Source organism: Vipera berus, assembly GCF_964194415.1.
Source record: "Vipera berus genome assembly, chromosome: 3".
Classification (NCBI taxonomy): Eukaryota; Metazoa; Chordata; class Lepidosauria; order Squamata; family Viperidae; genus Vipera; species Vipera berus.
Window position 1 is genome coordinate 41,021,916 of NC_138204.1, and position 14,381 is coordinate 41,036,296.

General features: G+C 35.3%; 1 protein-coding gene across 1 annotated transcript; it reads left to right on the top strand.

Moving 5' to 3' along the window:
* Positions 1 to 1,000: 1,000 nt before the first annotated feature.
* On the top strand, positions 1,001 to 6,363 carry LOC308666551 (guanylyl cyclase-activating protein 1-like; the record flags this gene model as incomplete). Its single annotated transcript, XM_081325443.1, has 4 exons — positions 1,001 to 1,198; positions 3,662 to 3,811; positions 5,094 to 5,184; positions 6,206 to 6,363. 4 exons carry the CDS (start codon positions 1,001 to 1,003, stop codon positions 6,361 to 6,363), a joined length of 597 nt encoding a protein of 198 aa, XP_081181569.1.
* Positions 6,364 to 14,381: the final 8,018 nt, after the last annotated feature.

The following is a 14,381-nucleotide window of genomic DNA, read 5'->3' on the forward strand; positions in this document are numbered from 1 at the left end:
AATGTGCTAGAGAATCTTTGGCAATGCCAAAAAATCTGTAGAAAGGAGCTTAAACATATACCCACATCTCCTGGTTCAATTTACTTATATCCCTGAGCAGCCAATGTTTGCACAGAATTTTATGGCTTTTAGTAAAAGATAACAAAAGAGGAAAGCGACCACAAGGGCAGATACATACAGCATGCTTATTATTATGTACTTTGTACATGAGGAAAATCATTAACAGTTTCTTTTCTTAGCCTTATCATTACTATGTGATGCTATCTGCATACCTCAGCAGAAGAGATGGTTATGTATAACATGCTACTTAGTTTGTTGTACTTATTTCATCTTCATTGTATAGTTATTCAATAAAACCCAGTGGATTGTTTCTTGCACTGTGTCTATCGTGCAATGTGTCTATTGTGCAATGAGCTTTAGAATTCAGTTGAGAGCATTGCTTAAGATTATTTGAATGGGCCTGCTTTCCAATTGAATGGCCTTTTCAAATTTTTATGATTGCACAAGGAAAGTAATAGGAACTGTGAAAGACAACATAATTGTTTTCACAAACTTTCTAGTTTTCTCATGGCTGACATAATCAAAAGTGGACTATATTTTACTAAGCTATCTTCAGAGCTATGGTTATGGCCATTTTAATCTTTTTTCTGGGCCTTATAATCAACTAGTCTCTCATTTTACATTGTTCTATTTTTGGTCTCCATTTTTTATGACACTAGTAACCCATCACAGGATTTTTCTTTCATTGGCTATTTAGTGTTAAGTCTTTAGTGCCTACTTAAACATCAAAAGCTGCTTTGAAGAAGCTATTTTAAAACTCTCAAGAGCTTCTTCACCTTCCTCATTAAAGAAGTTTATTTTTAACAGCTTCTGTCCTTCTTTCTACTTCATTAGTTTTCCTCTGAGCTATTCGTTCTATATGAATATTTAATAAAGAGGGGGAAAAACGTAGAATACCGCACTGTTCCTGAAAGACGTGCATCTCTGTTTTGCTTTAAATATGGGGAATATGGATGGCAAATCTGTTGAAGAATTGAGTGCCACAGAGTGCCACCAGTGGTACAAGAAATTTATGACAGAGTGTCCCTCTGGACAATTGACTCTGCATGAGTTTAAACAGTTTTTTGGATTGAAAAATCTGAGTCCACCATCAAATGAATACATTGAACAAATGTTTGATACATTTGATTTTAATAAGGTAAGTGATTTGATATAATAGTTATAGTTTCCCAGTGTTGTTGAGAGTTTGTTGGCATACAAGTTTAATAAATTATTATTATTGCATACAATATTCTGTATTTGCACATATGTGTGTGTGTGTGTGCAAGGAGAGAGAAAACATTTAAGTTGCAGAAGATTTAGACACGTTGATCTGATCAAGATAACCATATGGAGTAATGTGGTTCTTTAAAAAGCAACAATTTTATTACATGATATATTTGTGGGTAAGTATAATATATGAAAGGTGATACCAGAATGATTTATTAATTTTTAATGTGCTTCAAGATTTTTGATTGTGCTGACAAAAGCAAGTGGCACGTATACAGATTTATAATGCAATGATCAATGAAGTAATTTATGTGCGTTGATTCATTTTCTACTTTGGGTGATAGCATTTGTTTCTGTGAAAATTAACTATTAACTAGTTTTCACTCAAGCACAATAGCATTATGTCGGCATTAATTCTGCCTACAATTCCTATGTCATGTTTCATGTTGTGTTATATAAATAAATCATGGGGTATCTTTTTTTAAAAAAATATTTGTTACAATGGCTACATTAATTATTTTAGGATTAAATGGTAATTTAAAAGAATAAGCTAGTCTTCAGAAGCCTAGAATTGTCTCATTAAAAGGCTCATAAGTAGAAATGGAACAGAATGACTTAATGTAATTTCCTTTGCTTTCTGATCTTGGTTGTTTGCTTGCAGATGTTTCATTACAGTACTGAACTAAGTAACATCATCATCATTCATTCACTATGTGTCTATATTCAAGTATTTGTTTATGTGCTGAACAAGACTTTCAAGCCTAAATCACAGCTTTTGTTGGTGCTTTTATTAAATGCTATTATACAAGCAATGCTCTGATATAATCCCAAAATATAGTAATACTGGATAGAGAAAATTACAATTACAATGGAGTAACACAATGTTAGAAGGGACGCGGTGGCTCAGTGGGTTAGGACGCTGAGCTTGTCGATCGGAAGGTCAGCAGTTTGGCGGGTTGAATCCCGAGTGCCGCGTAACAGAGTGAGCGCCTGTTCCTCGTCCCAGCTTCTGCCAACCTAGCAGTTCGAAAGCACGTAAAAATGCAAGTAGAAAAATAGGGACCACTACAGTGGGAAGGTAACAGCGTTCCGTGCGCCTTTGGCATCTAGTCATGCCGGCCACATGACCACGGAGATGTCCTCGGACAAGCACAGGCTCTTCGGCTTTGAAACAGAGATGAGCACCGGCCCCTAGAGTCGGAAACGACTAGCACGCATGTGCGGGGGAACCTTTACCTTTACCTTTTAACACAATGTTACTTTGACACAAGTAGCAAATGGGCAAATGTATCCTATAGAAATATTCATGTAAAAATGAGTCCTATATAATTCAGCAAGATGTATTTTTTATAAATTGTTTAGTAAAGCTGCCTTAATTACAGACTGTGATATTGTATAGATAAATTCATCTGTACAAACAGAGTTGTCCATGGTCTCTCTCTCTCTCTCTCTCTGTGTGTGTGTGTGTGTGTGTGTGTGTGTGTGAGAGAGAGAGAGAGAGAGAGAGAGAGAGAGAGAGAGAGAGAGAGAGAGAGAGAGAGAGAGAGAGAGGAGAGAGAGAAAAGCCAAGATTGTGATAGCTTTTTCACCTTCTTTGGACACCATTACAGATGAATGTAACTTTGTTTCTCCTTTCCAAAACTGTTCTTTCTTAAATTAATTTATGGGGCTGAATAATTTGTATCTGCCCATTTAGGGAATATCCATGAAGACTTTTTAGTTTGTGGTCTTAATTTGTCCTAAATTCAGTGAGTACAATGCCCTATCCCTTTCCTGAAACCCTTGTTTGACCTCATAAAGCCATTGAACATCAATGACTGTCAAATTATTCCTAGTTAATATTATACCATTATTTTAAGAAACAATGTGCAAACAGTTGAAGACTAATAAGAAAGATTGAAAAAGGCCTATATTTATTTTCTGTGCTCATCGTGACTGAATTTTATCAGCTGAAATTAATACTAAAACGTTTTCAGTTGGAACATTTTCCCATGCAGTACTGTTTGCTTTTATTTTAATACCCAATTGCATGGGACAATTTTTAGCAGAGAAGTTCCTTTCTCGCTATGCTATCATAGGAAGAATCACAATTTTTACCTTTCACAAAATACACTGGCTTGATCTTTTAACTTTCACTCTAAAACAAGAATGTGAGTAGGATCTTAACCTTTTGACCTGAAGCAAAATAATCAGTAGAAAAGGAAAACAGAATTTCTGAATAAGAGCTTTCAAGCTCAAGAGGATAACTATAACATTAGATGATAACTGCAACATCAGCAATAATCATAATCATAAAGTATTAAGTTACAAAAATATATTTATAAAAGCTGTGGTTATAAGTATAACTCTAGCTTACCTGGATTAAAGGCCGTCATTTTTTGCTCTTCAATAGGATGGCTACATTGATTTTATGGAGTATGTGGCAGCTCTAAGCTTGGTTCTGAAAGGGAAAGTGGAACAAAAGTTGAAGTGGTACTTCAAGCTTTATGATGTCGATGGGAATGGCTGTATTGACAGAGATGAGTTGTTAAACATCATTAAGGTAAATTATTTTCTTCAATCTTTTCTTCAGTCAATTGCTCTTTTGACTATATATGGCTGATATACCCAGACATCGCCCTTGACTAGTAAGATGCTAAAAATTTTAAGTTTCAATCACACTATATGTGCCATATGTCTCTATTACTTATGTACGGGAAAATGAGGGGGGAAATTGTAATATATTCAATGTAGAGGACATTGTATTTATAATAGGGATGGGTTTAAACTCTGCATAATATCACTTGGTCAAGCTAGCTAGTCTAGCAACATTATTAAACACTGATGATTGACAACATATAATTGTCATAACTATGATACTTCAAGAGAAATTAGTAGCATCAACAATACTTGAAACTTGTAATGATAAACCTAACTTTCAATCTTCTTTGATCACTAATGAAGCAGGAAGACTTGAGAGATTCCCACCCTCTAAAAAACAAGAGTCTAAACAGTAGCTGCTAGAATTTCCTAAGGTAATGAAGATTCTCCCTGAGGTGAGGTTAGCCCCATACCACTTAGCCTTCCCTTAAAACATACTTTTTCCAGCAATCTTGGGGAACCCATGGGAATCCTGCAAAGTGATTATTATTTATTAAATATATTTGCTGCCAAAGCGACTGGGTAGAATGTATTATGTAAGTTGATTAGTATTCTCCTGCACTCCTGGCTTTTCTATGTTTTACTTTTACTTGTAGTTTAGGGTTTTGATGATGGTTATACTGTTTTAATTGTCACTGTGGTTATGCATTGCCCAGACTCATGCCATTTGAGAAGGGCAGCTATGTACATTTGCTACATAAAATAAAGAAATAAATTTACCACCAGATCAATGTCTGTTAGAGGAGAACCACTCTCTGCTGGAGCAGGGGACAAATGAATCACTTCAAAGTCATTAAATCATTAAATCAATAGGTCAAGTGGTCAAATGACTATGGCAACAGGCAGACTAGCTCCTATTTCTCATTTGGTGTGGGCAAAGAACTTAAAGAGATTACACAGCCTCTCCAAGACCAACACAAAAGTACAGAGCAAGAAGACTGGGTGAATGGATATATAGACAAAAAACTGAGTAGATTAGAATAACAAATATATAAAAATATAATCTGATTTTCACATTTTAAAATCACAAATTAATTTGTAATTTCCATTGGAAAATGGTGCATCTATATGAGAATTTGTTAGTTTTCTTTTTTTAAAAAAACCCATTCATATTCAAACTGTTCACAGGTAGGGAAACTGAATGTAGACCTTTTCAGATATTATATATTTATTTTTCTTTTCAGGCAATTCGCACCATTAATCCATGTCAAGAAATCATGTCAGCTGAGGAATTCACAGATATGGTGTTCAATAAAATTGATATAAACGGAGATGGTAAGAAACTTCTCTACCTATGCTGAGATATTACTGGTTGGATGCAATCCAACAGCATATCATGATATCTGTGTAGGAAAGTTAAAATTGACAATTTAGCAATGTTCAGAATGGACTGGATACTATCCCACTTCTTTTTGGCTAAAATCTAGTTAAACTGTTAACAATTCTACCTCCTTGAAGTCTATTTTATTCCACCGACCACCAATTCAAATTAGTCTCAAAAATGAAGGAATAATTATCAATGAGAAATGCCCAAAGTGCACATCAAGAAAGTTAGAGTTAAAACCAGCTAAATATTGAGGTCCAGAAATCAGTCTTCCAGCTACTTAAGATGAGAAGCAGAGAAGTTACTTGCAAGCTGAAGCCTGCATTTTCTTATGCAAAAGTAAGAAAATGGTAAGTGGAATGAAACCCATATGGCCATCTCATCCATTCACCCATCTGCTTCAGTTTTTAGTCTTGCATCTATCCAGAGAGAGAAACTTGGACAGACTTTGATGTCAGCCTTTGATGCAGGCTAGATCAAGAAATGGGTATGGCAGGGATTCCAGGAATGCTTGCTTTGTAGTAAGGTAGGATAACAGAATCTTGAAAGCTGTCCAGGTTTCTCCCTGTCCCATCTTATGCCATATAAAATCAAGGTAGGTTTCCTGTGAGTTTCTTTCTCATGTTCTCTTTTTTCTCAGGACTGAATAAACTTAATGGTTTGTTCGTATTTTTTTACCTCCAAGGTCAACTCTAAATTCCTTTACAGATGCAAATGTTGATGGAATTGATTTTGGTTGATTAATCCATCAAACTTTTTAATGTCCTCACAGAAATGAGAATTTTGTCTTCTTCAAAAGCCTAGGAAAAGCCTACAACTTTTTTTGTTGTTAAAAGGTGACCAGACTTAAGCATAAGGGGATGATGCAGTTAGTGCTAATTGAATATCCATGCTTTGTATGGTTTACAGAATCAGCTCCCATTCATTTCTGCAGGCCATACACGAACCAAATTCTCCTGTTTGTTTCTATAGGTGATTTGTCTCTTGAAGAATTCATAGATGGAGTACAGAAAGATGAAGTTCTACTTGACATTCTCACCCGTAGCTTGGATCTCAAACATATCTTTCTAATGATCCAGAACGATGGAAAGAACCCTGAAACATCTGGAATATCCACAAAAGATGAATAGGCAAATTATTGTTCTTTTAAATAATAAATGTAATATTATGAGAACAAAAACTCAACACTAAAAATTGTGACAACTTAGAATATTTGTGTTGTATGTAAAAGAGGCACTGTCTGTTATGAACACATTGAATAACTCTTATCAATGACTGATGAAGACATCAGATTGGCCTAGAAAATTAAGGCAATTATCAATGCTTCTGGGTCAGATGAACACATAAAAATGAAAGAAGATCCTTAGTTTATTTGGTCTTTAAAGTGTCAGTGAGGAAAGTAAGTATAAGAGAATATTGTGATCCACAAGATGCCTTGTACCATTTTGACTGCTTCTTGTGGTTGCTTCTTATGGTGAGGATACAAGTAAGCTAGAAGATAATCAAATTAAGGAAAGTTGAAAAATTCAGCTTTGGACAGAATGTCTATTTTTTGATCATCCTAAGCAATAGGGAGACCAAATGGCATCCAAGATTACCTTCAACTTCTTGAATATCTAAAAATGGTTCTTTAAAATCAGGGGTGCAAATCACATTTACTCAAATTGATCTCAAGTTTGTAAGTCTATTACAATTCCTTTCATATAAGCCTTTTTGCATATTCAGAAGTTCTTTTTAATATTGCCCAAAGAACAATATTTTGGCTTTATATAGATTTAGCACATGCCGTTTAAAGATTAAGTGCTATATTTTACTGTAGCAAATGTTGCTCATATAAGAATATGATATTTTTTTTCACAAAATAATCCGTCCTTTGATCTGAGTTCTTCATATGTGCATACAGTATTTTGTTTCCCTAAAACAATTCTGTATTTATTTATTTTTTTAAAAAATGAGACTTATTATTTCTCTAAGTACATTTTTACAGGAAATGAAGCATAGTTTAGGTTTAGTTGGTATCAGATTGACACTCAAATTCAGGTACATAGAGGAAAGCCCCAGATGCTAAAATATTTTCTAAATTGATTAAGCTTTTAATTGTATTCATTTATTAGAGATTTTGTAGCCTAAGCATTACAATGACTACAATGAAAAAATTCATTCTTAAAAAAAAAGGAAAATAGTTGGCTTTTGTAAGAGCAATTCTGAACATTTTTGACTACATTTTTAACAAAGAATAATTGGTGTGAAAACACCAATATTACCCTTGACTAGGAAAAAAAAATTCTCTTCTAGCTTTGGTCTCGTCTAATGGTTAAGACCCCAGGCTTGAAAGCTAGAGATTGTGAGTTCTACTCCTGCCTTAGCCATGAAAACCAGCTGGGTGACCTCAGGGCCAGTCATTTTGTCTCAGCCCATCTCACCTCTCAGGGTTGTTGTGTGGAAAATAGGAGGAGGATGTGTTGCATGTGCTTGCCACCTTGAATTATTTTTAAAAATAATAAAGGTGGGATATAAATAACATAAATAAAAAATAAATAAAATAAAATAAATATTAAATTTATAATAGAGGCTAAGGAATCCTAAAGTACCTGAAAGTACTAGAAAGTACTTTGTAGTATGAATTACAAACGCTACATGAAGAACTCTCAATGGCTCAATCAATTTTTTATTGTAAGGTGTGTTGTTTTTACCAATCAGTGGTGGCATGAATAAAGATCTGTTTGAGTTGCAATTGTCATCTTTGACATGAACAGTAGAGCTGAAAATTGTCACACAAAATGAATAAAATTATGTTGCCGTTTCTTGAGAAAACTGAGAGAATAAGCAGATTAAGTCAGATTATCCTGAAGGGAAGAAAAAAAATCAAGGTCTAAATCCATAAGTTAAATTTTTGGGGAGTAATGCTTGCATTAAAATCAAACAAGAGGAAAGCAAGCTTTATTTTTGTTATATTTTAGCTTCATCATAAGTGCTGTGCTACAGTACTTTATGGAAACTGCAATATTCTAAGGTACTTGATATCGCAACAGGGTAGGTGTGAGAATGATTCAGCTGATACTGGAATTAATAATTTCCTTGAGTTTTAGCTATTTTATATTAGATTTGGTTATGTAGACCTCTCTCTGATTTTCTGTATATATTTCAGTTTACATTTCTGATTTTATTTTTTTATACTTATAGTATAATGAAATGACTCATTAAAATTTACATTTTATAAAATCAGTTTGGAACTTAAATTCTGAAATCAATACTGTATATTTTTTTCAATTTTCTAAAATGCTTAGTATAAAGAAGAATTATAGCTGCTGGAAACTGCAACAAATTTGAGCATGGGAGTCAGTGGTGTTTGTGGGGCTGGCCAAAAAATTAAGGTGCTCATGGTGGTAACATAGTCAAAGCCTCACCTCTTTTGAAGAGAGGAGAGGGTAAAACAGTGTCAGCCTGGGTATTAGTGGCTGAGATAGGAAATAATGAACAAGTCTTATTGACATACAATATATTCATATCAATTTCATTTGTATTTGCTCACCAAGCTATTTACTTGTTGGTGGTTAAACAATTTATTCCATAATCTTGACAGATAAAAACATGTCTAAAATCATAAAATGCTGAAAACTATTTGGCTATCAATTTATTTACTTGGAATTATTTATACCACCTGCAGGACGTATTGCTAACACACTACCTTTCATCATCTACATTTCAGTCCTTTTGCCTGTTTACTCATTAGATTACTCCACAAAACATCAACAGAGATCTTTAGTTTTAAACAAATGTTCCTTAAAATGTGTATTATCTCCAGCCTTTACAGCCAGAATGCTATTCCCACTTGTATCCCTTTATCATCTGCCATCATGATAAAGGATCTTATTCATAGTTTGCATTCTTTTAGCTTTCTTAATATATCTTATTACTTATTCATCAAAATATCTTCTATATGTATTTATGTAACTGAGATTCTATTTGAGCTGCTTTTCCATACTGCATTTGCAGAGGAAGGAAGGAAGGGAGGGAGGGAGGGAGGGAGGGAGGGAGGGAAGAAGGGAGGAAGGAAGGAAGGAAAGAAGGAAGGAATTAAAGTTTGTGAAGAATTCAACTTTCAAGGATTTTCATGACATCTTTGTCCATTTTTTAATCGTCTTTTGTGGTTTCTTCCATAGCCTAGAATACCACCAACTGGCCATTTCTATAATTACACTCCTTTAACTTACATATATGTCACAAAAATGTGCATTTCTGATACCAACATATCTTTCATACTCAAGTTTTGTCAGAATTTAGAGTTATCATGTACAGTATTCTCTGTTCAGTTATCCAGTTCTGATAACTTTATGGCTGCAAAATCACTGTAGTCAATGAAATTAAAGAAAGAAACTTTGATACTGAATTGTGGACACTATGCTACTTTTTTACTGGCTCTTCAAAATCTCTTTCTACCTGCCACTGTGATGAACTTTCATAGAGTTGATAGACAGAACAAATGTCTACAGGCAGGTTTGCACTGCTTTATTTGGCTTCAGCGAGGCCAGTGACTGGCACTGTTTATCCAAGATTTAATGTGGGGCATTAGCAAAATGATTGGTGTCACCAGTTGGTAGGAAAAAACTGCAAATCACTTTTTATGGGAGGAGGAAACCTAGACCATTTGTCAAAACTGTACTTAAGCTACTGTAGCTAATCCATGGGCCGGAGAGGGGAGACTTACTAGACAGATTCTATCCTTCCCACATATAAGAGTTGCATTGTCTGATCTAAGAGATGATAATAGTGAATTGCACAGTAAAACAAATGATGCTATACTGCTTTCCTCAGCAAGGCTCTTTTTACGTTTCCCTTGAGTAGCAAAGCAAAGGTTTGATAGATTTCCAGGAACACAAATGCTTGGAGAAGTAGAATTTCTAGTTGAAAATCTATAAAGCTATTACAGAAGAATTCCAGTGACTGCTGTGTGTGAAGCCATATTTATAGTAAAATAAAATTTAAAAAATGTCTGCCTTTCTCCCATCCAAGCAATAGAATGGGCTAGAATCTTTTTGAGTGGGAGGTCCAGTTTCCATGTATCTCCTGTTTTGGTAATGGACATTAGCATTGTAACAATTCACTCTCATGGAAGAGGATAAGTGCCTATTTTTTGGTGATGGTGCCGGACAGATTTGCAATAAAAAAACTTACCCTTGTCCCCATTTCTTTTGTTACCTCTCTAAGCCCTGACATCCTGTAGGGATCAATAGGTTAGCAAGGGAAGCAGGAAGTGGGCCTTTTAGCTATCAGTTGTCTCATCCCAGAAACAGGTCTATAAAAAGGTGCTTCTCCTCCACCACAAATACATAGACATCAGAGGTTTGGAATAAAAGGTTTCTCAAACTGTATAATTGGGCCATAGGAATATGCATGTAAGCTTTAGGAAATTTTAAATCACCAACTCACTTTTTGAATCCTGCAGCAGGATTTTCTCTAACACAATCAGACCATTAATTTCATAAAATACACACTCAATTTTATTACAAAGATTTCACCAATTCATAGGAGAAAGACAAAGGGAAGCTGTACATCTATACATTTATAATTATGATTTTTTTTATTTTAATTCCATTTATATCCCGCCCTTCTCCGAAGACTCAGGGCGGCTTACAAGCTTAGCAGTAGCCTTCATTCTATGTATATGCCTGCTTATTAGGGCTTTCACACACACCCCAAGCGGCATTATTACAAAGTCAGCTTAATTGCCCCCAACAATCTGGGTCCTCATTTTACCTACCTCGGAAGGATGGAAGGCTGAGTCAACCTTGAGCCTGGTGGGATGCGAACCTGCACTAATTGCAGGCAGCTGGTGTTACTTAAGGAGGCATTAGCCCACTGCTCCACCAAGGCTCTCTACACTTATATTATGATTAAGCTATTCTTAATACCTGTCTTATTTAGAAAATGTATTCAAGGTGGTTTCATAAAAACATTAAAACTAAATTAAGATTTTTAGCATGTTCACACAATATCCTAATTATAAAGTTTTCCCCCATCTATGTAGTTGTTACTGACTAAAGGGGGGCGGTGCTCATCTCCGATACTCAGCCGAGGGAGCCTGTGTTGTCTGAGAGATGCTTCCGTCTTCATGTGGCCAGCATGAAGATATGGAATGCAGTAACCTTTCCCACTGAAGTGGTACCTATTGACCAACTCACATTTGCATGCTTTCAAACTGCTAGGTTGGCAGGAGTGGGATGAGTAATGGGAGCTCACTATTGTGTGGCTCTCGGGTCTCAAACCCAGGCTGTCGGCTTTCCAGCTGAGGAGCCCACCATCTTAACCGGTGAGCCATTGTTAAATATAACTAAATTAAAAATTAAAAGAATAGCTAAAAAGCAAGAAATTAAACTGAAGCAATACAAAAACAAGCCTTCAACCCATTAAGGATGGGAAATTCTTAGCATCCCATAAAATTTTAAATTGTATCCCCACTTGCACTTAATCACTGCACAATCATGTCATGGCAATTCTTATTGCTTTCCTTATCCCCATGTTGCTGCCTGCTTTTTATCTCATGAGAGAAACACAACCCTGCCTTTAGTTGTACTATTATTAAAAAAATAGTATTTTCTTCTATATTCCCAAAATTATCCCATAACAATTTTAAGATGCATAAAGTCTATTAAGTGTTGTCATCATTGCTGCCTTGGAAAAAAAATCAGGTAACCATGGCAGTGACCGTGAACAAAGATGATAGAAACAGAGTTAAGAATTCAAAGGGGACATAGATGGTAGTACTATTTTGTGACTCAAGGGTAGGTGGATAGCACTTTAATTAAGTAGTTGGAAATGAGCCTGTAGAAAATTGAAAGCATTATTTATTTATTAAATTTGTTTGACACCTGTCTTGCTGTGAGGTGAATCTGGGGGAATTTAGGGGGGGGGGAATTGCCTGTATGAGGAGAGCAACTGGCCTTGTAGACTTCTGACAAATATACAGTATTCTAGAAGAGGAGATGGCTGGCTGGATCCCTGAAAAGAAGTCACACCCATGATGACTTAAAGGACTCTCACCCATCCTTGAGTTGGAAGAAAACTATTCCAGAATAAAATTTTCTGACTTTCTCCCATCTTTGGCCTAAACAAAGCTTTAGCAACTCCTCTTGTACCACCAAAAAATGAAGCTAGCTAATAAACTAAAGAGAAAGAATGAAATAGCAGAGATTATTGGGGAGAGAAACTAAGACTTTGGGTTTGGTCTCCCTTTTTAACACTCCCCATCCCTGCCCAGTATGAGCTGCCAGAACTCTTGGGCGTTTTAAGGACCTGGAACACATAGATTGTGTGTGAGATAAAAAAAGGTTTATTTCATTTTGGGAAATCAATATGTGTTGTGAAATATTACATGGCATTATCTATATGAGATCCATCTGAAACCATAATCATAGAACTCTTTCATTGGCACACAAGTACCGGTAGCTATTACAATCATGGATTTAAAATTTTCTGGCACTAGAATAAGTAAAAAAGCATGAATGCATAGAATGAACCCTTATCTTTATTTCTATATGGGATATTTTAGAAAACAGAGTATAGATCAAGGATTTGGAGGGGACATAAAAAAGTATAACAATTAAAAGTGTATTTTGATGTTGCCATGGGACAAAAGTATAAATCTAAGTCACGTACACTTTTAGATTCTAACTTTTACATTGAATTAATACAGGTATTGACTGCAGATGATGAATTTGCAGAATTTCTTTTACCTAATTACTATAATAAGAATATTTAGAATGGGAATTATGTTAAGACTATATAATATAAACAGTGATGGGATTCAAATATGTGAACAACTGGTTCTCTGAGTGTATGCTGCTTCTGGAAGTCCATTCTGGGCCTGGGCAACAAAAAGTTAGCTACCAGTTCTGGTGAACTGGTGTGAACTGGCTGAATCCCACCACTGGGTATAAATCCATCAACTTCACTCAAAGTAGTTACTAGGCACAGACTACGGATGTGAAGAAGTTACAATTAAAGATAAAATTAGGGGGAAGCAGAACTGAATTCAAGGATAGATGAAGTGATCGCAGCTTATAAGGCTCAGCAAACTTTTTTTTAGCTTACATTGCAGACAATATTAAGATCTTAGTGTAAATGTTTTGAGCTCCTACGCATAAGAAAAATGGCATGATATACTCCTCCCTAACATTTTTGACAACTGTAAAAATAACTACACTATTGGCTGAACCTGAGATCATAAAATTCTAAGATCAGGAGACAGTTCTTTTATGAGCAGCAGAAGCAAACTTATGAAAACTCTTGTCTTTTTCTAAGTCATTTCCAGAAAACAAGGTTAATACATAGCCATTTTACTGGAAGTGCTGTCGTCTTTTCTGACCTTCATTCAAGACTAGTTTTTACTATTGCTGCAGAGAAACCTTAGTTCACTGAAATCAAATTATTTCAATACTCCAAATGATTTTTACATTTTTCTGCAGAGTATTTCATGCATTCCATGTACCATCTACAAAAGTCTGTGTGCTGGAGAGAATGTCAATTGTATCTACTGATGCTGCTTCAGGCTATATTCACACTGAATGGTTGAGTTTGCTCAAAATGCTAAGCTACATTATATCTAACGTTTTATAATTCAATAAATTGTGCAAACCAGATAGTTTGCAAACCCTTGCAATTGGTTTATTTGCTTCTTCCTATAAGTTTACAAAACATTAACTTTTCCCTGATATGATATGTTTGACAAAACATTTGATTATGTGATACCACCTTGCAGTGTGAAATATGACAGCCAGAGAGTATTTTTAAGCCCATCATCTTTTTCTGATAACTATGTCTGGGGTCAGAAATAAGCAATATGGGGTAGTTGCTAGTATCCTAAGTTGTGAGTTGGACCTTCTGCCAACCCTGTCAATAGCCCCAAGTCAGCTACCCATATAGTCCTCATTGCTACATTCAGGTTGATTTTTAATTTTTTCCCCCAAATTACCATGACATAGCATTGTTCCATGACATGGCCTAGATGCACGGCAGAATATTTAAACAAACAGCATTAGGGTTTTGTTTTTCCCCCCCTAGTGCTCAGCCTGCTGCTATCAAGGAAAAATAGAACAAAGGACAAGGGATGCTTTTTTTCTCTCATTACACTTTTGAAATAATACAATGA